Source organism: Chelonoidis abingdonii, chromosome 1, assembly GCF_003597395.2.
Source record: "Chelonoidis abingdonii isolate Lonesome George chromosome 1, CheloAbing_2.0, whole genome shotgun sequence".
Classification (NCBI taxonomy): Eukaryota; Metazoa; Chordata; order Testudines; family Testudinidae; genus Chelonoidis; species Chelonoidis abingdonii.
Window position 1 is genome coordinate 3,180,056 of NC_133769.1, and position 26,732 is coordinate 3,206,787.

Sequence of the window (26,732 nt, forward strand, 5' to 3'; positions counted from 1 at the left end):
ATGGGGGGGCTGGGCTAGGGGGCGGGGGTCTGGGTGTGGGCAGGACACCCAGGCTGGGCGGGTAGGGCTTCTGATGTGGCGTTACTTGGCCACGTGTATTGTCACTGCCTGGGGGAGGGGCATTGCCCCTGGCCTGGTGGCTCCCAGCCAGGTGAGTGTTAGCATCTTTGGGGGCAGGGTCCTTGCGCTGCTCCCTAGGCTTGGGGTCATCTGTCCAAGTGAGTTGTTAGCACCCTAGCATTGCGGGGCCCGGTCTGTGCGCAGCCTGCTGGAGTGGGGAGCATCGTGCTGGGGTCACTAGGTTAAGGTGCAGGCCGGGGGGCTCTTGTGAAGCTAGGGGCAGGGGGCTAAGCACCTTTTGGCGAGTCTGCACCTTGTGCTGGTATTGCCAGCTGGTGCTCTGCCCAGCTGTGGGCTTCTGGCAGCCCAAAGCTTTGGCTCTGGGCTTTGATTTACCCCTGAGCTCCTACAGCTACCCTGCACCCTTGTTACATTGTTACAACCATGTGCTTTGACCCACCTCTGATTCAGTCCATATCTCAGCATCGTGCTATCTATCCTGTGTATGGGGCCATTGAGTAGGGGCGTTTCTGGGGTTGTTCCTTGGGAATTGGTTCTTAGCCCAATGTCATTCAGTATTGTAATCACTTATCTGGTAGATCTAATGCTGAGTTCAGGGGGGCTGCCCTGTATTCCAGAGTCCACCCTAATGTGGAGCTAGATGGCTACCTAGTGCCCTAGTCTCGTAACTGGGCTCTCTAAACAACCAAAGTTGGAGCCCAGGAGGGATCCCAATTTCTGGCCATGCTGCAATTTAAGAGGGCGCATCACATGCTGGGGCCTGTGTTTTCCCTGGGATGCAGGCCTGCGTTAAAGAGAAGGGGGCTGTAGTCTGTGGCAATGCACTAAAAATGATGGGGCATAAGATTTTAATAGAAGCAGCGACTTAAAATGTGGTGAGGAGTCTGTTTTCTTTTCCCATCACTGCTGAATTATGACTCATACGCAGATGCAAATAGTTTTCTAAATAATAGGAAGAGGAGATCCTGGGCATACATGGGATGGGGATAGAGACATTTGTGTAATGGGACATGAGGGATCTCCCTTGAGTTAGAAGAAAGGGGAGAGCGTATGATGGGTACCAGAGCTTGATCTGCAGGTGGGAGCATTATAATATGATGGCAATATACAGAGAGACTGCTACTTGTGAAAGCAGCAAAGAGTCCTGTGGCACCTTGTAGGCTAACAGACGTATTGGAGCATGAGCTTTCGTGGGTATTGCATCCGACGAAGTGGGTATTCACCCACGAAAGCTCATGCTCCAATACGTCTGTTAGTCTATAAGGTGCCACAGGACTCTTTACTGCTTTTACAGATCCAGACTAACACAGCCACCCCTCTGATACTTGTTACTTGTGAGTGAAGGAAAATCCTCTGATATCAGAGAGGGGGGAGCCCCTGTGCCGTAGGTTTGTGACATGACTCCCATATTGTGGATGAGAAAAGTGAGGCTCAAAGACATTAATGACCTGTCTCTTTTCCTCCCTGGAGGTGCTCATGTAACCCACTGGTGAGTGTGTGTCAGGTCTCCCTCTGTGCAGATCTGCAGAGGATATGAGTTGTTACAGTCCCTAGCTCCAGACAGTAGTCTGTTTAGCTCCAGCTGTAACAGTCAATGCTTTTAGCTTTGAAGGTTCCCAGTTCAGTCCCCAGTGCGTCAGCCCAGCAGGCAGCCGTAGCACTAACCACCTGCTGAAGTCGGTGGCAGTTGTGAGTGCTTTGAACTTCAGAAAAATCATGCCAGGCATGTGACTTGCCCAAGGCCACCAGTGCGTCCGTGTCAAGAGTCAGGTTATCCTGGTTTACAGCCTGGCACACTGCAGCTTGGCCAGCCCTGGGTTTTCAAAAATCAAACCATCGAAGTCGTGGTTGACTTAACCGCTTGATTTTTTTTCAAAAATACTACTTTTTGTTTTTATTTGCCTTCTCATTTTTGAGCCTTTAGGGTGCACTTGAGTCATGTTCAAGTTTTTCTCTGGGTTTTTTGGGGGGGGAGATGGGGTAATGAAAGCAGAGATTTTAATATATTCACTTGACTTGAGGAGTTCAGGCACTAAAAACATCACGACTCATGATCAATTATAAGAGCTGGCAACACTGCAATGCCTCTTATGCAAGTCACAGCCCCTTTCTGTGACTCGGTTTACCCATCAATAACATGCCAGTGTTTACCTACATAATCTATATTTAATGTTCCTGCAGTGTTTGAAAATGTGAAGCGCTGTACAGTATTATTGGCATATGGCAATGTTTTATTAAGCTAGAGTCGAGGCTGAGCTCAGATTTTCCTATTTTAAAAGGATGGAAAAATCTCAGGATTTTGTAGTTATCAAAAAACCAAGCAGTGGAAAGCCAGAAAATTTCAGAGTCAATGCTACAATCAAAAGAAAGCCAAACAAAGTGTGGCAATGCACGGTTTGGGTACCAAAAGAACTTGGCAATGCCTTGAGGAAAAAACACTCTCTGAGATGAATTTATCTGTCCATAACAAAGTCAGCTACTCACTGGGCAAGCAGAAGAATATTTTACTTCCAGTTGTATAGTGATTAAACCAGGGCTGCACTTCTTAGCAGCATTGAACGGTCCACAGAAAGATACATTTTACCAGTTCCTGATTAGCCAGCAGCATACTGGGGGAAATAATTTCTCCACCCCCTCAAGCATCCATGTGTCCTCAATGAGAGCACAGACCTATCAGTGTGCAGTATTGTTGTAGCTGTGTCAGTCCCAAGAAAGACAAGGTGGGTGAGGTAATATCTTTTATTGGGCCAACTCCTGTTGGTGAGAGACACAAGCTTTCGAGCTATACAGACCTAACAGATTAGTTTTCAAGCCTCCTAGCCCCTGGTCAAGCAATTAAGGCCCCTAAGTCAATGAGGTTCTATATAGAGGCATGAGTCACGTAGATCTGGTTGCAGGATCAGAGCCTAAGATGATAACCTAAAAAGAAGAGAGGTGTCTGGCAGCAAAGCATCACGCCTGGTATCAGAAAGAGATCTATATGAATCCAGTTAGCAAACCAGAGTTGTGAGTTCCATGTTTTGAATCTTCACCTGAGAACACTGCAGGTAAATCATCCTCACTAAATGTAAGATGCTGAAATGCAGCAGACTTCTTTAAAGGTGACTGGAAAAAAGGACTTTTCCCTTTCTAGATTGGGCACATGCTCTTCTCCTTTGATGTATGAAGGAGGCCTGACAGGTGATGGACTCTGTATACATACACATACATAATGTGTGAGAGAGCAAGCGAGCGACACTGTAGCCAGTCCCTTCATGACGACAGAGAGAAATCCTTTGGAACAGTCACTTGGATGAGGTGAACTGAACGAGCAAGTCCATTATGCCAGGACTCCCAAACTATGGTCCACTTTCTAATGGTCCGCTGAGAGCTGGCTGGTCACATGGTTTTGGCTATTCTAGTTGTTTCCAGCGGCAAAATTGCATCAAGAGATTCCTGCTACCCCTTCCAGACGGTTGCTGTGGTTCCTGGACACTAACAGTTATATGTTTGGGAATGGGCAGAGCAGGCTAAAACGCTCTTCTCTATAATGAGTTCTAGCCCAGTGGTTCTCAACCAGGGGTATGCAGAGGTCTTCCGGGGGGTACATCAACTCATCTAGATATTTGGCTAGTTTTACAACAGGCTACGTAAAAATCACTAGTGAAAGCAGGACAAACTAAAATTTCTGACAGTTACTTGTTTATAATGCTCTATATGCGGTACACTGAAATGTAAGTACAATATTTATATTCCAGTTGATCTATTTTAAAATGATATGGTAAAAATGAGAAAGTACGCAGTTTTTCAGTAACAGTGTGCTGTGACACTTCTGTATTTTTATGCCTGATTTTGTAAGTAGTTTTCAAGTGATGTGAAACTACGGGGTACGCAAGACAAATCAGACTCCTAAAAGGGGTATTGTAGACTGGAAAGGTCAAGAGCCACTGTTCCAGCCCATGCTAAGGAGGAATCCTGCATTCTGGACTTTGTACCAGACCGCCTCGAAGAGAAAATTCGATCTCCTAGAAGGTCAGAAGAGAAGTGAAACAAAGAAGGATCGTGATCTTAATGCAGTAGCGAAATGAGAGACCCAGAACCACCCAGCCTTCTGATGCCTTACAATTTGTATGTAATTTAAATTTGTTGGAGGATTACTGTCCTAACGAAAGAGAATTGTCTAGTTGAGTAAAGTTAAAATAACTGTCAAAAATTAATTGATATAACTAGGCTCTTAGCCAATTTCTGTAAACCTGACAAAGTGTCCGGATACTGTTATGGGTGGGGCTGGTTAATCTGTTTTTCTTTTGTTTCTTTTAACATTTGCAGATAGCTTTATGTCAACACAATTTACAACCTGGCTTGTCCCTGACATCTTGCTTCACTTGTGGAGCAATGAGGCTGAGTTCCTGTGGCTCAGGAGAGCGTGAAAGGGAATGGACTAGAATGACCAAATCCTAGTCTAGTCAGAATCCACTCTGGCATCTCACTAGGCTTTTAATTCCTCTTTCCTAGCCCCTCTCAAATCACCCCATGCTAGTAGTGGGACGAGAACCAACCGAAAGGCCAGATAGTGACCTGCAAATGGCCAACTGGACATATTTGTCTACCCAGTCCTGTTAATTGAGTTTGCAACTTAGACACACCTGGACAGCAAATCAGTGAAAAATGGGTCCTCTCCAGTCTGAAACACCACAGTTTTTGCTTGTTGGAGCCCATTCAAGAGTCCTTTGCACTGGTTTCTCTGTTGCATCAGAGGAGTTGGTGGTTTTCAGAGACTGTTAGAAAAGAGGAAGTGTCAACTCAATTTACATTTGTCCCCCACGTCTATAAAATAGCAACAGGGAGCATGATGCATGCAATTTATGGGGGCAGGGCATAGTGGGCTTATCTTGCATCTGAGCTCCCAGCCAGTGATAGCTGCATACTGTCCTGTCTCAGGCATCAAAGTTCCTTGGGAGAATCTCTGAATGTCGGCCCTGACTCTTCCGGTAGACACACTCACAGGGTAGATTTATGCAACTGTAGTTGGTTCACCTCAGGACACAGTCACACCCTTGTGAGGAATTGCTCGCTTCTTAGATTATTTATGGTTTCTCCATTTGCTCCCAGAGCTTTAAAATTCCAGCATTTATATGTAGTACAGGAGCACTACAGACTTCCAGATCCTGTGATGGGATGGGAACGCTGAAAGGGACAAGTAGGGGAGGAAGATCACACTGTGGTGATCCAGACTCTTGAGTTAGTGACCACTAGGGGTAGGGAGATGGTTGGGAGAAGAACTGTGCGGCAGGGGCCTGAACCTCAGGGACTGGATTCTGTGTATTGCTACCAATAGTTTGTGGAAGCCCAAGATTATAACAAGAAAAACTGGCTTCGTTCTAGTTGTTCCTGAATTGCCTAAATACCACTTCAAGAAACAAGGTGAGTGAGAAGTAATTGTCTCGCTAATATCCTAGGACCAGCATGCTACCCCAACACTAAATATCCCGTGTGCAGCAAACACTTAATTCTGTTGTCGTGTCTGATCTCCCAAGCAAAGCAGGTTTGGGCAAGATCGTTCCTGGAATGGGAAGTCTCAAGCAAACGCCTAGTTGCTGCAATAAATGGTGTTAGCAAATAACCATATGCTTACTCCTCACAAGACGCTCGAAGACCCATACCAGACAACAATGAGCCTTCCACTCTTCTTTAGCATCAGCGTAACAGAGTGATATAAAATAACCCCACTCAGAAATGGATGTTCAAGACACACCAAACCCTAAAATCAAGTCCGTCTCCAGTACATCAGGAAGAACAGCAAATAAACAGTAAATGCCCCCCCACAGCAAGCAGTAGTGATACAAAGAAACATCACCCTATCAGACTGCCTTCGCACAGTGAGAGACACACAACATAGGCAGGCTCCGACAGGCACACACTTGATGTGCAGGAAGGAACAGCCCTGTTAACCATGTGACGGAGTAAAACAGAGACATTTTCCATTCCACCATCCAAACTCTGAGCTGTGGGAAAAGTGCTTCCTCAAAAGATTTCCTGTTGAAATGCAAGCAAGGAAAATTGAGCCTGACTCTGAGAGGAGTGAAAGAGGCGACAACGGTAACCGGAAAATGTGGCAACCTGCTACCAAGTAGAAACAAATAAGATGGAGTGGACACCTGGTACAAAAATCCATTATTTCTGTGAAGCCCTATCCTGTGTCGGACTGTACCGTATCTTGTATGCTTGCTCATCTCAGTAAGCTTTGTTTAAATGAGTGATCCAGTAGTGGGCACTCTTCCCTCTAGGTCAGTACTGAGCAAATGCGCCAGCATTGTGGCAGATGGACCTATGCCACCACACGTACTGACTCACGGTGTTGGTACAGTGCCTAGCATAGAGGTGCTACCATAGCCCAAATCTTTCTGATGACATGTAAAATGGAAACGCTGGCCTCTTATGGTGGTTAGAGATCGAAGCCCTGCTCATGAGAATAAAACACGAGATAGTAGCAGCTGGTGTCCTAGCTGAATTCCAAATGGCTAGTCATTCCTCTTTCCCTGTTTTCACTGCATTTTCCAATGGATAACAATCGAAAGGTCTCGGTCCTGCTTCTCAGCGTGTTCAGTGGCAAGGGCTAAGGATATCTGAAAGCTCGCCTGACGCTGGTCGTCAGCTCTGCTCCTCCGGCACAGAGAAACGTTCTCCCATGAGGGTAAAGCGCTTCAAGGGACAGAGCTTTCTCGGGGGCTGGTCTGAGTCTGGAACAAACTCCCCCAGGAATAAAGGGCCATCATAAACCTTATCTTCTTCCTCCCCAAGTGCAAGGTGCACCATTTTGACCAGCCTTTTCTAGCAAAGACAGTATTGTGTATATAAAAAATATCTTTCTCCTTATCAAACTCAAACACTGCTCTGCATGCACAGTTGTCCTCTTGGGGGAAGGATAAGAGAATGAGCCACAGGTGACAGCTGCATTAAGCAATGTGAATAACGTGACTGGAAGGTGCTCATATCAGGGTGAATAAAAAAATTAATGTTTTAAAAAAAATTGGATTTTTTTGATAAAACGCTTTTTGAGGAAAACACCTATCTAAAGATATGTTATAGCTCAAAGATATCTCATAATGGAATAGGGATTATAAATTCTAATTCTATTGTATGAGACAATATATTCATGTCATGTTTAAGAAAAGTTTTGTGAATAAGTTCCAATAGTTTATGGGTTAGGGACTAATCTTATGGGGTTCCAGGTGCTTCTGTATAGATTATTTAGGTTAATCTTTCTGTCTACCCAATGGGACTCAGTGTTCAGTCTAGACGATTCCATTAGAGATGGTTAGTTTTGCAGTTCTCACACTGGATTTGTGTCTCCTGAGATAACATGCTTGTTAACAGCAAAAATGTTTTCAGATAAATAGATTAATATATAGAGGTGAGATATAACAGATCTCAACTCTGTTGTCCCTCTGCAAATTTGTGTAGGCAGAGTCAATCTCTTAGCTCTCTCTAAAAATGCAAAGTTTCAAAAAGTTCAATGAATAGAAGGTTGTTGGGGGCAGAATAGATATGGACAAGGAGAAGAAGTCTGGAGATAAATGTGAGAAGGGAGGGACAGGGAGTAGAAACAAAAATGAAACTGTTTGAGCAGCATATTCCAGAAGTGTTGAGGTCTTTCTGAGTGTAGCCTTCATTGATTTGAGATCTACGTACCATTCTCTCACTAGAAGGGAAAACCTGTAATGGCAACAGGCCGTAAAAGAGACCCAGTTTGGGAATAAGAACCATTCAAGAAATATATGTTTACTGATGATGTTTTAAAGAAAGTCACACCAATGAACTGGTGGAAGTCACTTAAACACTTGGATTCAGAGACTGTTGAAGTGATAATCTCACTTTTAACAGCAGTAGCTGCTTCTGCTGATGTAGAAAAAATATTTTCTTCCTTTGAACTAATTTGTTCCAAATTGAGAAATCATTTGGACCTGAAAAAGCAGGAAAGCTTGTTTTTTTTTTTTTCCAGATTATGAACAAACAGGAAAATGAAGGTAGATGACTGAGTTAGCTACAGAAGCCAATATTTTAAGTTTCTTATGTTGACCTGTCTGACACAGTCAGTTTAATTTTTTTTAAATTTCATTTCACTATTTTAGTTAAAAACAATTTAACAAACGAACCTGATTTTAAAAAACTTGAATGTTTAACTAAATTCAAAAATTCATATGCTTGTTTTGTTAAAATATTATATATTTGCTGTTGAAGAGAAAAATCCAGAATACATAACGTCATTGTTTTAGTTAAATAAAGCCGTTTAAATGTTTGTCTGGTGATGGTGTCCTCCTAATACAGCATGCCAAGAAAATCCTCCAAATATTAATGATTAACCTGTTGAATTGGAGATATTTATGAAGTCATTGGGAGGTGAACTATCTGCTTCAGTTACTTTTGGTAAATGAAATAACCAATCATTCATTTTCTGATATAGGTGTAAAACTAATCTGAAAAGTTTTCAAAATAAATCACTTTAAAAATGAAACCTACATCTATCTCTGAGTTGTGAAGAATATGTGTTAAGGTTATAACAACCAACAAGAATGCACTTCTGTGTAGAAATCCATAATTAAATCGAGTCTTCCTGACTAGTGATTTAAATCATGATTTAAATCAAATTCACCCTGTCAGATATACAAGGGTGATGGCTATCAAAGAACCTATATAGAAGAAAATGATACTCACTCCACTTCCTATCTTAAGCCTGCTGAGTGGTGTTGCTGTGCACTGTTAAACAGCTGGCAAGCTGCTCCCCATAGGTTGCTAGATCCCAGTGATGAGTGAAGTGATCCTTGTGAGTAGTTTGTATATGAATTTACAGTGGAGGTGCCTATACTGCAGTGATGAGGGCTATATAAGAACCACGCTAGGTAAGCTTGTCTGGTGCGTTAGAATGGTAAACGCTGGTAAGAGCTCTGTGAATGTGTGTAAGCTACTGGTCTCCTCAGTGCGTTCAGTTACAATTTACTGTGTGTCATTATGTTTCTCCTTCTCTCTCTTCCCCACAAATCCAGAGCGTTTCCAGGATGCGGGAACATCGTGACCTTTGCACAGTTCTTATTTATAGCAGTGGAAGGTTTTATCTTTGAAACCAACTTTGGAAGGAAGCGGCCAGCCATCCCAATAAGGTACAATAGACTTAAATGCTTTGGCTGGGCTTGACTTGACTAGATATCTGTTATCTCTTTGCGTTTAATAAAACAGCTAATCCGTTTCTCCTGTCTAACCCCCATTCCTTTTCCAGAGCTAGCAATGCTTCATTCACAACTTGTCATGCCTGCTAAAATATTAACTCATTTATCTAGGACTATTAATTGGAAACTGCTTTCAGAGTCTTCTCTCCTAACGAACATGTTAGTAGCTGTTTAGTAAGCAAGTGTTACTTTTAGGGGACTGGATCTCTGGGGTTTGGTAATGAGTGGGACCTACTGGCAAGGGTGGTTAAACACTGGAATAAATTGCCTAGGGAGGTTGTGGAATCTCCATCTCTGGAGATATTTCAGAGTAGGTTAGATAAATGTCTGTCAGGGATAGTCTAGACAGTATTTGGTCCTGCCATGAGGGCAGGGGACTGGACTTGATGACCTCTCGAGGTCCCTTCCAGTCCTAGAATCTATGAAATCTGGGGGGTAAGAAGTCTTGCAAAATTCTTGTTTTACCCCCACTTATTCTGTAGGGAACAGTCCTGCATTGGCAGCAGTGTGGCCTAGAAAACCTGATGGTTTTTTCCACCTCTGATCCCTGTGACCCAATGGCCTGTGTGAAATGACCATTCACAGTTGGTCCCATTGTTGGCAGCCTCCTTCCAGAGACTGAATTCCCCACCACCCTGAAGCAGATGTGGGAGCACTGTTGCATGTAAGGGAGGGAGACTTGCACCGCCTGGGCTGTTCCTGCTCTGAGGATAAGTGGAGAGCTTGAGTCTCTGAGGCTGACAGATTAGCGCTGCCCGAGCGTTGTGTGAGAGAACATCTAGAAGGAACTTCCCAGTCGTCAGCTTGCTTTGCTGACCAGCCACTTGTGTTTCCCTTTCAGATACTACCTGATCATGGTGGCCATGTTCTTCACAGTCAGCGTAGTGAATAACTATGCCCTGAATCTAAACATAGCCATGCCGCTGCACATGATCTTCAGATCAGTGAGTACCTCTGCCAGCCATTCTCTCAGTGTGCACAATATCCCAGGGGAGCAAACATGTCTGTTCAGTCTCCCTCCAGGCCCGGTTGAGGAGCAGAGCTTCGCATTTGCATTATAGCTACAATATGCTGTACAAAGATAACAGTATTATTAATGGAGAAAGGATGGCCTTGTGGTTAAGGCATTGGGTCAGAGCTTAATATAGATTCAGTTCCCAGCTCTGCAATAGACACCCTTTGAGAATTTGGGCTGTTCCCTTATTGCCTGTGCCTCAGTTTCCCCATCTGTCAAATGGGAATAATACAACCACCTGACAGGTGATATGAGAACTAGTTAATCTTTGGGAGGCTTTTGCACATTACAGGGAGGTCAACTGTCACGCGCACACCTGGCTGTCAGGGCTGTGAACTCGTTTGTCTGCTCCTTAGTCCAGGGGGCATCAAGGCCTGGAGAAGCTTCCTTCTTACAGATGGGGAAACTGAGGCATGGAGAGGTTGAATAACTCACCTAGGGTCACAGAAGAAGTTTGTGTTAAAGCTAGTATCCAGACTCTGGAGTTCCTGGCTCCCAGCCCTGCGTTCAGACTGCAAAATAACGTGCTTCTGTTTCATGTAAAACCCCTGCATTTCACTGGTAATGTGACCTATTCTTCTCCATTTGGTACAGTATAGGATAGATTTGCAAAGACTGCCCAGTATGAATGCAGTCCGGAAGAAGGATATGTGAGTTTGCATGTGCAAACACTCAGTAGCTATTTTTTAGTTGTACTGAGCATGTTGGTAGCACGTCTGAAAAGTAAATGAAAGTTTTGCCTGCCCTTTACATCTCTAGTTCCCTAAAACTTGCGGATTCACTGATGTGTTTTTTATGGTGCTTCACAGGCACAGAGTGCTGTACAAAAGGTGACTTGTGCCAAAATAAAACTACTAGCATGGAGAGATGTATTAACGCAGGGGTGGGCAAACTATGGCCCGGGGGCCACATCCAGCCCCTCAGCTGTTTTAATCCGGCCCTCAAGCTCCTGCCGGGGAGCGGGGGCTGGGGCTTGCCCAGATCCATGCTGTAGCCCTGCATGGCTCCTGGAAGCAGCAGCATGTTCCTCCTCCAGCACCTACACGTAGGGGCAGCCAGGGGGCTCCGCTGCCCCAAGTGCTGCCCCCACAGCTCCCATTGGCTAGGAACTGTGGCCAATGGGAGCTGTGGGGGCACTGCCTGGGGATGAGGCAGTGTGCAGAGCCACCTGTCCGCACCTCCACGTAGGAGCCGGAGGGGGGACGTGCCGCTGTCTCCCGGAGCTGCTTGAGGTAAGTGCCGCTGGGAAGTTGCACCCCTGACTCTCTCCTGTGCTCCAACCCCCTACCCTGTCCCTGATCCCCCTCCTGCCCTCTGAACCCCTTGGTCCCAGCCCAGAGCACCCTCCTGCACCCTCAGCCCCACCCCAGAGCCCGCACCCCCAGCTGGAGCGCTCTCCCCCCACACACACACCCCAACCCCTTACCTCAGTCCAGAGCCCCTTCCGACACTCTGAACTCTTAATTTCTGGCCCCACCCCAGAGCCCTCACCCCCTCCCACACCACAACCCCCAATTTCATGAGCTTTCATGGCCCGCCATACAGTTTCCATACCCAGATGTGGCCCTTGGGCCAGAAAGTTTGCCCACCCCTGTATTAACCCAAGAAGATGTCACCTGAAAGCTGAACCACACTTCAAAAAACACTAAACCCTTCTCACCTCCTCCCTTCTGCAGCACCCTGCCATGTGAAAGCCCATGCAGCATGAATGTGCGTGCGCACGCTGCTAGTCCTTCGTGCGCCCCTAGGGGGTGCACCTTACGCCTTAGAAAGTGCTGTCCCGTCCATGTTACTTTCACGAATTTTCATGTCTGCAAACCAAGTGACAAGGTGAACTTACATTAAAGCCAAAAGCAAACGTATGCTTCAGTATCAGGTATCACGTGCTAGGCTGTGCAGTAGCCGTCCATGAGAAGCAGTGGCTGGCCAATGGCTTGACACATCTTAAACCTAGACTGTTTAAAAAAAAGAAAAGAGGATCAACCTAGGAATCAGTCCTGCGCTGAGCTAGGTAACCTTGTAGTTCTCTCACCTGAACATCATCTTTCCTGAGCCATCCACATCCCTGCACTTATTTCACACAATGTTGACTGCAGAAACTCTTTTAACTTGTTCTCTTCCTGAATTGTCCTTGTAACTGTTTTAGCGTAAATACAACAAGGGGAGAACCTAAATTTCCCTGCCGCACCCAGAAATCCTGTTACTTCTCTTCTCTGGGTCTAATGAGAATCAGTCCCTCTTTGATTTCGGTGTCTCTCCGGCCTTATCTTGAGTCTGTTACTTCTATTAGTGAACTGAACTTAACTCTTCAGAGCTCACAGGATTTCTTGTTGAATGTGTTTTCTGTTTCTGGGAGAGTGCCTGACACACTGACTCTGTTTTGCTTTTCTCTCTCCCTCCACCCCAGGGCTCTCTAATAGCAAGCATGGTTCTAGGTATCATCATTTTGAAAAAAAGGTAAATTTTACCTACTAGTTTCATCAGAAAAATGTATGTTATTGACTCAGTCAGTGCAACAATCTGATAGTCTGCAGCATTTGGCACATGTGCAAAACTGTTCATCTGCAAAGTGCGTTAGACTTGATCTGTCATCCCCCGGTGTAAATATTATCCTCCTCTCACTGATGGGGAAACTGAGGCACTGAAGGTAAGTGACTTGCCAGAGGTCAGGGCGGGAGTCGGTATCAGAGCTGGGATTGGCATTCCAGCCATACCTTTCTAAGGCAAACCAAGGCTGAATAGGAAGCATTTCAGTACTACTGCTTTGCATTTCTGTATCACTTTCTGTCTGAGAAGTACAGTGTTCTAGGGCTTAATCGATTAATGATCATAAATCACCCGTTACTGATAGGTAAGTAGTAAAGGAGAGTTGGTGCCAGGTTGCTGCTCGTGGGCTGGCTTGTGACTATCAGTGGCTGCGGAGCAATAGGGAAGAGAGTGGGTTTGTCACTCAGTAGCCTCTGCAGCCACCAGCCTTCCAGCTGAGGCCTGGGTAGGATTCCCTTCTGTGTGGGGCCTTGGCTTAAATATTTCTTCAAGAAACTTCAGTTTTTGCCTCAATAGGAGTGTGTGGGTCTTTGTTCCCCTCCCGTGGCTGGTTTATGTAAAAGCTAAGTTGACAGCTAAGCAAGCTTCAGATGCTCATACTGTTAGCGCTGATGAGCCAGGGCTCGAGACATGCTGCTGGGCCAGGCAGGAGTGGAGTGAGGTATTGCAGTAAGAGCTCTCTTCTGCTGACCTTTCCATCTGTGTGTGGGTATCAGGGAATGAAAAGTAAATGGCTCCGGCCTAGTTCTTGGAAAGAGAGCACTTAAATCTCTGAGCATGGAAAGGGTTAGAGATGAAAGAGCTTTTCCTTGGATCTTCTGTTCAACAGTTTCCAATCAGTAGTTACTCCAGATTCACACCAGGGTAACTGAGGAGAATCAGGCCTAATGCCTCGTCAGTGCAGCATTGGGTGAAAGCTCCCAGGTTGGAAAGGGTGGACTACAATGCTGAAGTCTCTCTGTTCTTTTCTTGTTGCAGATACAGTGTATCTAAATACACATCCATAGCCCTGGTGTCCGTGGGGATCTTTATCTGCACTTTAATGTCTGCAAAACAAGTGGTAAGGAATGCTTTCCAAGTGTCTGAGTCTGTACAGCTGGGAGCCCTGTTAACAGTAGGAGTTGCCACTGATGCCTTAATCAGGCAATTTCCATTGTGTCAATGGGAAGAAAGTGCACTGCATATTTTTTGTCTATTTCCCTAGAGAGCTTCCCCCCAGTGAGACACCTGATTTTTGCTGGTTTTTTTTTTTTTTTTTTTTTAATATAGTTCAAGGTGCCTTTTATGACATGCTGCTTAGTTTTTGCTTTTCCTAGGGGCATACTGAATATCAAGTTACTTTCATCTGCAAAGGAAACAAAATAATTGGAGTTAGTGTATTTGATAATTAGTTGTTGCACTGCCATTGTGGTGACACTGCTTAAACTGGCAGTGTCTATCTAAAAACCTTGCTCTCAGCTTCCAGAACTGCTCACTTTTCAAACAAGAATTTTCCAGGCCTGACCCGAAACCAAGTGTGATTTTTATTTTTGGGGTAAGTTTGAGCATAAACAGGATGGCAATTTTTTGGGAGCAAGGAGAGTGTGATTTTGGGGCAGGGAGAATACACACAAGTGTGTAACTTTTCTTGTTTGAGGTTTTTAATACTTCATTCAACAGCTTTTAAGCAGGTAAGTCCAGAAAACTGAAACTGATCATGCAGATAGGGCTTAGATTGATGCCCCTTCCAGGGTCTTGGTGAAAACTGATTTAATTGGGCCCAGTTTTGAAGGTTTGAATAGTGTGTAAGCCCACTGCAGACTTAGTGACAATAACGTTTTATCAGGGGGGAAAATATACTTAAGAACGTAGGATCAGAAAGGACCTGACGCTGTCAATCTCCTGCTGTCATAGGCAACTGTAGAGAAGAAAAACTTACAAGATTCTCATGGAGCCCAGCCTGGTTGATTGCGCAATAACTACAAGCAGCTCTGTTGCTCTGACACAGAGACAACTGCTTCCAGTTAGTCTGCAGTGTAAGAGGCTGGGTTCTGTAAAATCCTTGCTTATTTAAATGCAGATTCAGGAGATTAATGCATCCACAGATGCATTAAACAGCTGTACTTAGACTAGACTAGTAGTAATAATCCAAGTTAACTTTAATAGGTCCACAGCAAATACTGTGAGTTAGGCACGTGCCACAGAGTGCAGGCTTGGGTATCGGCATATGTGAGTCTGTATCCCATTTTCAATAGACATGCTTGACTACGTCTGTTTTCCACCCCGCAAAAGGTGCTGTGCACCTGCAGCTCCTGTGCAGCAGGATACTTTTTTATTATTATTGGTAATTGATTATTTTTTCCAAATACAACAAATATCCCAAAATACCGGCTTCATCATAACACACACAGTCAGTCAAGGGTTAAGATAAAGGGAGGGGAGGGGAAGTGACATATGGCTTCGGCCAGCATGTTCCTTTGAAAGGGATGCTTTGCTGATCAGTCTTCATCTCCTGTCCAATAATTCCACTAAAGCAGTGGTAAAAGCTGTAACTGCCACATACTCTCTTTAACCAGTGAAGGGACTTACAGGTGCAGAGGAAGGACACTCCAGGCTGTCTTCAATATACTGTTTGTACATAGGTTTGGAACACAATCCCTCAGCTATTAGGAACAGAGAGACAAACTTAGTCTCTTGGAAACTGCCCAACTGCATCCATTATAATGATCTGACTCTCTTCTCCCCACCTTCCCTAGGCTTCTAAACCCAGCTTAAGCGAAGAGGACGGACTCCACGTCTTCATGTGGTGGCTGTTAGGTCTGTAAGTGCAGTGACGCTAATTGGCTTTGCAATTATGTTGGTCGAAGATGCTCTCACGGGGCTGATCTCCAGACCTGCAGCTGTGCTTAAACGGCACAGCAGCAGAGAGCGATGGGACACCCAGCTCCAGGGATCAGTTGTGTTTCTGCTGTCAATTTAAGCAGAATCCCGTTGCCCTCTCTCACCCTGTTGATACAAGCCTATCATGTTGCAAAAAGTCGTTTGCGACCAGCTGGTCAAAGATAGCATCTGAAGTGTTTGTGTGAGCGGTGAATTAGTGATGGAGCTGGGTTGCTCCTTTATCAGGTCCGTTCCCAGGTTACTTTTCCGCAGTGAATTTGAGAGATTCATATTAAGTCAAAAAGGGCAGAGTCTGATCTCCATTGGATGGGTGCCACTGATGTAACCAAGATTAGAATCTGGGCCTAGCTCTGTAAAGCAGACTCCCCGTAGGAAACAGACATGGGAGAATAACCTGAAAAATGATGGGTTCTGAAAATATCACAGCATCCCGTCGTCAGCTGAAGCTGGGGAGAGGGAATGAAAAATTACTTAGAGATCAAAGGGCAGTCTCAGTCCTGGGTGTCATTCCATTGCCTACAGCAGGATTAGACCAGGGATGTATTTGGCCCCGTGTGTATGCCGACAGTATGGCCCAATTCCTCCCTACAGTAGAGGGGCCTTCTTGTTCACCCAGGTGCTTTGAGGGAGCAGTTACCTGCAAGCTTGGTTGTATTTTATGGGTCTGATGTACCGCAGGGGAACCTTTTAAAAAACTGGCACTGAAGAGTTTAATATGGCCAGTCTTCACTTTCTGGCTGATTTCAGGGGCTGGGGTTGATATCTTGAGAAACCCAATATCATCACTAGTCTCTTTGCATATGGGGCAGTAATTCCATCTGTGCTCTGCAGGGACTGGCTTCCGATTTTCAATATCAGTCAAGGGGGTAGCAACATCTAAAGTAGCTAAATCACTTTTGAAAATGGGCCCTAGGTGCTTAAATCCTATTGGCTTTCCATGAGACTTAGCGTCTAAGTCACATGGGTAAAATATTCAAAGACCCCTAACATCTTTTGGCTGTGGCACCAGTCTCTTGTGGGCTTTCCCATTCTCTTCTATTTCAAGTCGCGCCCTGGTGATCTGCCTACGCTGATTGATTTGAGGTTTATTAAGCTATGAGGCAGGGGTAGTGAGGCTGCTTTTGTGTTACAGGTATCGCAGCACTGACCTTCGCCCTCCTTATGTCAGCCAGAATGGGGATCTTTCAAGAGACCGTCTACAAACAGTTTGGAAAGCATTCCAGGGAGGCACTGTTTTACAATGTAAGCAACTGCTGGCTTTATCTCAAACCAAACCATTTCAAATATAAATTTCCTGCAGTTTTCCAGTCTGTTCTATGCGATAGAACCATTGACCCAACTGGAACCTTTTTTTTTAGAAAGAATCCAGACCTGAAGGCCCTGATCCTATGGTCAGAGTCATGCGGGCAATCCCTGGCAGTGCTCAGCACTAGGAAATGTTTTGCAGGAAATAATCCTGCATGATGATTTTATAATAAGTCTCTTCCCATCTCTACGTCCTATGATGCCAGGTTACTATACTGTAGAGGGGATCGGGGAAATGAGGCCTGATCAAAAACTGTCCCCAGGCCTCTCGCTCATGTTCTGAAGGGCCAAACACCTGAGGGCTGGTTCAATGAATGCATTTCATTTTGTTGTAATCCCAGGCTGCTCTGCCAAGAGTGACTGATCATTTTGACTTGGGATGGATAAGCTGTACGTGAGCTCAGTTTATACACGGGCAGCCTCGTAGAGGCAATTACTATGTTAAAGCATTTGTGGTTTAACATTAGTTGAAATGCACATACGCTGGCTCACTGAACTGATGTGGATTCTCTGCATGGTATCAGTTTAAAGCTCTGCATTGGATTTCTGTCTCTTGCCATAGCATGCCCTGCCCCTCCCGGGCTTCCTCCTCCTCGCTCCGAACATCTACGCCCATGCTTTTCTCTTCAGCCAGTCTGGTGAGTTTTCTTTGTGCAAGTTGATGCTCTTGTCGATTCCCTGCAGTGCAGGAATCTCTGGGTGAGACACTCTGGCCAGTGGTTATGTAGGTCAGCTTAAGTAATTAAAATGTTCCCTTCTGAACTGAAGTCTGTGAATTGCTATGGAGAATGCTTTAACCCAACAGAGGATTAGAAACTCGTCAAGTTCCCAACCCTGCTAATACACCTGTGCTTAACTTTGTGTGTCATCAGGAGTCCCGTCAAAATCAGTGGGTCTGTTTTGTGTGCATAATGTTACTCACACGCAGAAGTGAAAACCTGAACACTGGTGAATGTTGTTGTTAAATAAGCCCCACCTCACATACACAGATCCCCAATTTTATCTGACAGCCAAAAACTTTTCTACATGATGTTACATAAACAGGTCCCCCTGTAATGCACAGCTCATCTTCCATCACAGCCATTTCAAAATGAAAATCCTTCTATCCAGCGGAAAAGAAAGGCTGTTCTTCCTCCCCATTCAGAAAATCAAGTGATAACAGATTTCATTAAAGCATTCACATAAGTGATGCTGATGTGCACAATAATGGGAATGAACAGGTCAGATTCTTTGATTGAAATTGGTGTAGCTCTGAAATTGGAATCAATGAAGCTGCAGAGACTTTCAGCTGCGGAGGATCTAGCCCATTATGCATGAACTGTGTGAAAATGACAAATGTTTTCATACTATTTTTTCACACAAACTTCTCCTGGCGGGTACTGCCAGCACAGAGTTGCCTTTGTGAAATTTCCTTTCCTCTCCAACACGCTTGCAGAAGCATGTGCAAAGTGGGAATTCATGTTCTCATTGCCAATAGCTGCTTGATAATGGACCCATCTTCAGCTGTGAAATCAGAAATCCATAGCTCTTGTGGTGCTTATCATGGCAAAAGCTGAGACCACCAAGAAGGGGGCTCATTGCCAGTGTGTGTGTTTTTGTGCTTTTAAAAGCTGGGCCGAGATCAGACATGGACCTTTCTTCTTTCCTCTCTCCTCGCAGAGCCATTCCAAGTCCCAGGGATTGGGCTGACCTTGCCAATCATGTGGTTCTACCTCGTCATGAACGTCATCACTCAGTATCCTTCAAACGCACGGGTGGTAGAACCAGGGCAGGCAGCGGGGATGCTAGCGCGTTGAGAAAACTCGGCCGAAAGATCAGTTGTGTAAATCCTGCCGTGTGCTCTTAGACCTCCCCGAATTCAGAGCTGATGCACAAGAGGTGCTGTCAGCTGCTGAAGCAGTGTGCATGTTGTTTCCAAGAGACCAGAGGCGTTGACAAGTGCGCTTGAGCTGATGTAAGGTACTGAGACAGCAGCTAAACGTTTACTACTAATAATTATTTGAAGTGTGTGCGTGAAGCTGGTAAAGGCTGGCAGAGAGGGTCCAAGCAGAAGCCCTTGCTCTCTGAATTCAGGCAGAATGCAGTGCATGAAGGCAACAGAAAAGACAGGGACCCAAGCGTTTCGATAATGGCACCCTCTGGTTGCTTGTTTGTGAACACACCTCAGCGATTTCGGGATGAGACAGATACTCCTGCAGTTTGTCACCGAGTTATGGCTTGCGGTTATTGTAAGCTCTTTGGAAGGGGGAGGTGTCTGTTTTTGTTCCCTCCCAATCTCTGTGCAAGGATTGCTCTGTTCTGCAATGGCAACTTGTGTGCACCTGTGTATAAAGCAACAGTGGTTCATCTAGTACAATATACCACATCCTGTCGTACTGCAGCAAACCAATCTCCACCTAGACCAGTATCCCTCTCGCTGACAGCAGCCACTGCAGGATACTTCAGAAGAAATTTGGAAAGAGATCGAGACAGCTGGGCATATATAATTTGAGTCAAGTAGGAGCAGAAGCCGCCTAGGGTCCTGTGTGTGTGGAATGGCTTGACAACTAACTGGCTTTAGCACTTAGGCCACTCTACTTAGCTATGATTGAGCTCTACCTTTGTCCTCTACACTTACTGGGCCAGAGGAGGGTGGAAATATTCCTGTGAATACAAACACTCTTATCTATCCAGGGGAAGGGGAAAGGTGGATCAGTGAGAAGCTTCCCGATCCCCCAAAAAAGACTGCCACCTGGCTCTGTGTTGAAATTCTCCCACCCCTTTGTCTTAGTATTTCCCCCCAGCTCTCTGTCCTTATTTCACTATTCCCTCTGCACCCCAGCTAGGAGCTTTTCTACTTACTGCTTCCCAAGTTTCTTGGTAAAAAAAAAAAAAAAAACCTCCTTAAACACGTCTCTCCTGTATTCTAGCAAGGGGGCGTGGAGGGGAAGAGACTTCTCCACTCCAGCTGTTTATCAGCTTATGCCCTGCAGCTGGAGGATTGATAGCCCCTAGATTTAGCCTACCTGGTCTTGCAGCAGGTGCTGTTAGTATATCAGTGCAACTTTTTAACCCTTCTTTAAGAGAGCCACTGCTCTAGCACCGTGTGTTTGGGTTTGAGATTATGATGGCTGGATTCTCAGAGAGCTCTGGCTGGTGTCGAAGACTGGGAGGATTCATATAGACCGGGATTGGGCAAACTACGGCCCAGGGGCCTCATCCAGCCCTCCAGATGTTTTAACCAGCCCTCGAGCTCCCGCTGGAGAACAGGGTCTGGGGCTTGCCCCATTCTGCGCAGCTCCCAGAAGCAGTGGCATGTTCCCCCTCCAGCTCCTATGCATAGGGGCAGCTAAGGGGGTCCGCAAGCTTCCCCCACCCCAGGCACTGCCCCCACAGCTAGCATTGGTCAAGAACAGCAGCCAATGGGAGCTGCAGGGGTGGCACCTACAGACAGGGCAGCACTCACAGCCATCTGGCCGCACCTCCATGCAGGAGGCGGAGGGGGGACATGTTGCTGCTTCTGGGAGCTTCTTGAAGTAAGTGCCACTCAGAGCCACCCCTGACCACCTCCCACACCCCAACCCCCTTCCCTAACCCTGATCTGCCTCCTACCCTCAGAACCCTTGGTCCCAGCCCGGAGCAGTCTCCTGCACCCCGAACCCCTCATCCATAGCCCTACCCCAGAGCCCACCCACCCCCAGCTGGAGCCCTCACCCTCCCCTCACTCCAACCCCCTACCCCAGCCCAGAGCCCCCTCCCACACCCTGAATTCCTAATTTCTGGCCCCACCTCCAAGCCCACACCCCCAGCTGGAGACCTCACCTGCTCCCGCACCCCAACCCCCAATTTTGTGAACATTCATGGCCTGACATACAATCTCCATACCCAGATGTGGCCCTCGGGCCAGTAAGTTTGCCCACCTCTGATCTATAGACACTGCAAACATCTGTGGAAACATATTAAGAGCTCAGAAGAGGAGAGCGAATTTTGTGTGTTTCTTTAAAGTGAGCTCTTCCTGGGTAGGGGTGGGGGTGGATCTTGAGTATTACCTTGTGGCTAGTGGCCTTAAGTCATGTAAGTCTAGCCCTGAATAATGTGCGGAATGAGGCTACTAGCACTTAAAGGCGCATGGTAGTGATCCCGAATCTCCTAGGGTTTGCCCTCCGTTGAAGGACATCCTATCACCCCTTGTATTGGGAGAGCTGTAAAGGTGCGTGGACATGGGTAGGAATTACCGGAGCGTCTGCAAACCCAGCTTCCGGGCACGGGGTATAGAGCAAAGGAGCAGAAAGATCTCCCAGCCGTGCTCCATTGGCTCGTTTGGATTGTGCATGAATGGCTGGCTGGAGCCTGGGGAGGGGGTAGCTTTGAGGTGCCTTTGCAGCTGTGTTAGGCAGATGAGCCTATATAGACTGTCGGCGTTCGGGGCAGCAGGAGACGCACCTGTGAATATCTGTCATGGCTATGAACAGGGGCAGTGCCTGTACGTGCCATGAAACGGAGGAAGAACAAGCCCGATGGGCAAATCAGAAATATGTTAGCATTAAACGAACATGAGCAAACCCAGCTTCCTTCAGGGATGAGAGGCCTTCGTGGAACTGGGAAGGGTGATGGGGACAGAGGGCCTGGGAGGTGCTGCAGGACTGGAGTGAGTTGAGCAGAGCTGAGTGGGAAGAGGAGGAGGTAGAAGGAGGGTTGCAGGTCAGGACGGAGGGGCATCAGCAGAGCTGTGTGTGTGGGGAGAGCAGTACTGGAATAGGAGGGTGGGCTGGGAGGCAGGTTTGAGGGGCATGGGCGGAACTGTCCGTGTGGAGAGAAACCAGGAGGAGGGACTGTGGGTCAGGCTGGAGGGGCATTAGCAGAGCTGGTATGAATGGCAGGGGTTCTGCAGCTCGGAAGGCAGCACTTAGCTGCACTGTCCCTGGCTTAAGCTGGTGCTCTCCGTTTCACTTTCCTGAGCTCTTAATCCGTCTGCTGGACCCAGCCAGGGCCCTCGTGTTATCAAACAGCCAACCATGGGCATGTGCTTCTCTCCACTCGCTGTGCCCTTAACTGCCCCACCCAGATATGTGTGCATTCGGGGAGTCTTCATCCTCACCACGGAGTGCACCTCCCTGACCGTCACCCTGGTGGTGACGCTGCGCAAGTTTGTCAGCCTCATCTTCTCCATCCTGTACTTCAAGAACCCCTTCACCGCCTGGCACTGGCTGGGCACCCTCTTTGTCTTCGTGGGCACGCTGATGTACACCGAAGTGTGGAACAGCCTGGGACCTCTGCTGGCCAGACACAGGAAGGAGGCCAAGAAGGAGTAAAGGACTGTCTCAGCAAGGACCTTTTTTCATGGTTTTACAGGGCAGAGCCCCAGTTTCTGTACTGGAGAGGAGCTGCTGGCTGTGCCAAGCTGGTGGGGAGCGTGTAGCCTCTGCTGGGGAAGAGAATAAGTTTAGCGTTCGGCTCGTAGCCCCTTTCGTTTTAAAATGGCTCTTTTAAAATTTTTAATACTGTAAAGGTAACGTGTGTCTGTTAGATGCTGGCCCTGCACTGGCCCCCTGCCTGTGGTGCTGTCGGCTCATCCTCCTTCCCCACCGGTCTGATTTAACTCTTTGGCTGCCGTCCATTACCATTCTCGTTACTTTACTCGCAGCCTGGTGCGCTTGAGCACCACGACAAGGACTTGCGCCCTGACCCGTCCGGTGGTGCTACTGCCCAGTGCAGCATTGTAAAGTTCAATCACAAAGCGTGGATGCCAAGCCCTGGCTTCTGGGCTGGCACCCTAGCTGCAGGGGGCTTTCAAAACAGCTGCAGCTACCAACTCTTCCCAAGTCCCCTGATCCCTCTGTGAAATCCTCTGCTGTTCTTGGCTGGGAATGATGCATTCTGCACCGCCACAGAGCCTGCAGCGAAACACTCCATTTGTGATATCGCGTTGTGGGCTCTTCGTTGAGCCCAGATATGTGACAGAGAGAGTCACTGAGATGGGAAAGACTTTTAAAAGGTCAGTCACACTGGTGTCCTCCTCTCTTACTTCATTGAGACACTGAAGTATGTAAGATCAGGGCTTGACTCAGTTTCTCTTTGCAGGTCACATTTTAAAGTGCAGGTGACAAATGGCACCAGGGGACTCCATCCTTGTCAGCTGGCCAGTTCCCAGGTTACTTTCCCCCTCCTAATTGCTAGTGTAGTAAAGTGAGCCCTGAGCCAAAAAAAACAACCTGGACCAGAAAGGTTCTGCAGGCCAAATTAGACACCTAGTGACTCCTAGCAACCCCAGAGTCCAGTGGGTTTGTCGAGATGAGACTGATTAGAATTTAGACTATTCTACTGGAGCACAAGATGCAATAGTTAAGAGTGAGTGAGCTGGAGGCTATCGGCTCTGCATGGCTCAGAGTAGAGGCTTTGTTTGTGTTACTGAATGCAGCCAGGGAACAGACCTCTCCAATCAGAAGGTGCCTCTTTTACATTCCCTTTGCAGAGGAGAACCACCCCGTTGAGTGACGTGCCCAGTGAAATTACAGCTGTTTCCCCGAAGGGCTCAGAGGAAGTCAACCACATTGAAGGCCTTTGCGTGGTTGACTGTCCCCTGAATCCCATGGTGAAGTTACTGCTCAGGTCTAACATGGAGCTTTCCCTATGATCACCACTCTTTACCCCTGTGCTGCTGCTGCTTAAGCCTCTGAATCAACCAGCTGTGGCGCTCTTGTGACATTAGGTCCATAAAGATGGCTTCTCCTTAACGCCCTGCTAAATGACATTGCAAGATCTAGCAGCCAGCCTTTCCAATCCTCACTTCGATTTGTGCATGCCAGTTCTTTGTGCCGTACCGTTTCTACCCACTTGTGTTAGGATTTATACATCCAGGGCCCGTGTGAGGGTTTGGATGCATACATCCTACTGTTTGGCTACAAGTGCACTGACATGTTCTGTGCATTGTGGTAGACCTGGCCAGTGTTCAGGAATGAGCTTGCACAGGGCTTGTAGCAATAGAGAACTAATAGTGACAGGTCTGTGTTGTCCTTTTGTAGGCACAGGGAGGAAAGATAAATGTGCTGTAACAAACCCACAAGTGAGTACCTGCTGGGACTCTGCTAATGGGTGAAAGGGAAGAGGCATAAACCGATCTGAATACAAAGCCAAGATGTTCCTGTATTAGATTACATGTACTGCCCTCAAGCAGCTAGCCGAGCATCTGACTAGACTAAGACGTGATAGCGGAAGAGCAAAAACCATCATAAGTAGCTCTGATGGTGGCAGCCTTCGGTGGTCTCAGCAGAGAACAAGGGCCAAATTAGCCACCGTGATGACCTTTAGCAGAGGTCACAGCTGGTGCCTTGTGGGAGAGCTTGCAATGTCACTTCCTGGAACTGTTCCATAGCCAGATTAGCTCCTCATTTTCAGCTGTCTTGATTTTGAGCAGCTGGTCAAACTAATTTACAGCTTCCTTCACCATTTTAAGTGTCTGCTCATAACACAGACTAAACGAAAGGAGCATAATCAGCCAGCCTGTCCTTTTCATGCTCCATTGTTCCTAATGCTCTTTAAGTTTGACAAGAAGACCTGTTCCATTGACTGCGCCTCTGATTTGTCAGAGAACTGCTCACAAGAAAACACCCCTATGTTACAATTAGTGTTCAAGTGGACGGGAAGGGATTCACTGCCTTTGAAGTTCCCTGTAACTGTGAAGCCGTCCATAGCAGAACGGAGTTGGCATCTACTGGCTTAGAGCAGTATTTCTGAAGAGCAAAACTTCCTGCCTTCAGAGTGCCCCAAACCACACATGGTTTTCAAAGTATTTTCTCGGGCAGGGAGAGAATAAGGTCACTAGACTGTCTGTCCCTCCCTCCCACAACTAACATGGTTTAAACCCGCTTCAGCTCATCAGTTGGTATGTACATACCCCGGGAAAGACCAGCCCAGAAGTAAGATTTCCATCTTGAGCTTCATCGTGGGGTGGGGGGGAAGCTTTTTACACAGACTCAGAACAGGGAGTGTGCGCAGCACAAGTACAATTCAGTGTTAGAGCAGCCGTAAAGCTTGTAGATCAGAGTGAAAATATGGCCTGGGGCTGAGACGTGGAGTCAGATTCAGCACTGGTCTCCACTGCACGTGAAACCGGTTTACACTAGCTGTGAATGCGGCTTAAGTAGTTTGGGTTCACTGTTGCTAGCCAAACAGTAGCTTGGCAAGTGTAAAAGTGAATGTAACGTAGTAGCTGAACATAGGCTGCTCTCATTTATCAGTTATACTGTACGTGATCTCTTGTTTCATGTGATGCTGTTTTTTTTGCCATGTTCTGTATTTGGATTTTATTTGAATGAAATTGACATGATGTTTTTACGTATCTCTCTGTTTACAAGACAGTCTAGGTGTCGCAGAGTAGTTATCACCAGAAACCGGTAGTGCTGGCTTCCCTCCTGCATTTAGTATCTCGAAGTGATAGTCTATAAACTCATGAGAGGCAGATGGGAAGGAAAATCCTGAGACAACCTGGACTATCCAGAGACACTCTGTCAGTGTTCTCACGGCAGGGGTGGTGGACTTGTTTTTAAAAACGTACATTTGAATGACCGACAGTGATTTAGCGTATATGCAAATAGACACTTGAAAAAGCCCAACCCCGAAGATGTGAAATGCTTTCTGAATGGAAGTAGAGATTTAGGTTTGGGGTTTTTCTTTGGTTAAATAAATTTGCTCCTGACTCTTAGCTTTTGTTGTGACTGCTGACTGTGACTTTTATTGTTGTATGTTCCTTCTGCTGAACAGTCTTTACTAGGGAAAGTAGTCCAGGTACTGGTACCATGAAGGCATACCGCCTTCAATAGGTGGGCTTCAGAGCAGGCTGTCTGGTTTCAGGGTCAGCCTTCCCTCACGGGAGCAGCCAACCAGCCTCAGCATTTGCAGATGACGGTGTGCCACGGCTCAGTCTAGAAGGTCAGTAACTGGTCTCAGTGTTGGGGTGCAAACAAAAATGAACGTTGAGCAGCCAACGCCACATGAGCAACCAAGGAGCCCTGGCCTTCCTGCTGCTACCAGATCCAGTTCTGGAGGATCTTGACTGTCCATCAGTAAAGAACACGCACAGAGGGGGAACAGAAGATGGCAGCTGAATCAGAGTTAGAATTGGGTGGTGGAGACTAGGGGTTATTTTCCAGTGGGGCAGAACCCCCCATTTCTACTTGAAGTCAGTGGGAGCTGAAAACCAGGCACTTTAGTTTTCTTTTCTAGCTGGGAGGGCAAGTCTGGTTTGAAAGCTAATTGCTCTAAAGTTAGACTAAGGGCATTGGCTACTTTAGCTTGTTCTAAACTCAGGCATTGTGTTAAATCTATCAGCCTACGCATCACCAATATCTATATCGCCTCTATTACGATGGGGCCTGGGCATCTCATACTCTAAACAGAACAGCCCTGTAACGTGTGCAGTGCTGGGCACCCCAGTTTACAGATAATGAATAGGGGCACAGAGAATTGAATCCAGGTGTCCTGAGTTGCATCCTAGCCATATGACCAAAGTTTTGGAAAGGAACCTCGCCCAGGTAGCAAACTGGCAGGGTGCAACAGGCTTCTTTTCAAGGGCTAGGACCTACCATATGGATGGAAAGTCATTATCCTAATGTCATAGAATTCTGTACTGTTACAGTCCCTACAGCTGTCCCACAGCCTTCTCCCACCTGGCTGATCCCTTAGAAGCAAAACTCCACATCACACAACGCACCCTTTAACCTGTG

At 46.6% G+C, this 26,732-nt stretch overlaps 1 protein-coding gene across 2 annotated transcripts in view; it reads left to right on the forward strand.

The window, feature by feature from the left end:
* Positions 1-25,711, forward strand: part of SLC35B4 (solute carrier family 35 member B4) — a 27,562-nt gene extending 1,851 nt beyond the window's left edge. The window contains exons 1-10 of one of the 2 annotated variants that reach the window (XM_032769102.2): positions 9,155-9,218; positions 9,767-9,948; positions 10,126-10,228; positions 12,707-12,756; positions 13,825-13,906; positions 15,582-15,642; positions 16,859-16,968; positions 17,594-17,669; positions 18,691-18,766; positions 22,076-25,711. In XM_032769102.2, coding sequence (XP_032624993.1) covers positions 9,929-9,948; positions 10,126-10,228; positions 12,707-12,756; positions 13,825-13,906; positions 15,582-15,642; positions 16,859-16,968; positions 17,594-17,669; positions 18,691-18,766; positions 22,076-22,322 — 825 coding nt within the window. In that variant the 5' untranslated portion in view covers positions 9,155-9,218; positions 9,767-9,928 and the 3' untranslated portion in view covers positions 22,323-25,711. Of the gene's footprint in view, positions 1-9,104; positions 9,219-9,766; positions 9,949-10,125; positions 10,229-12,706; positions 12,757-13,824; positions 13,907-15,581; positions 15,643-16,858; positions 16,969-17,593; positions 17,670-18,690; positions 18,767-22,075 lie in introns of those variants that run through there. The other variant, XM_032769101.1, reaches the window with a different exon arrangement.
* The last annotated feature ends 1,021 nt before the right edge of the window (positions 25,712-26,732 follow it).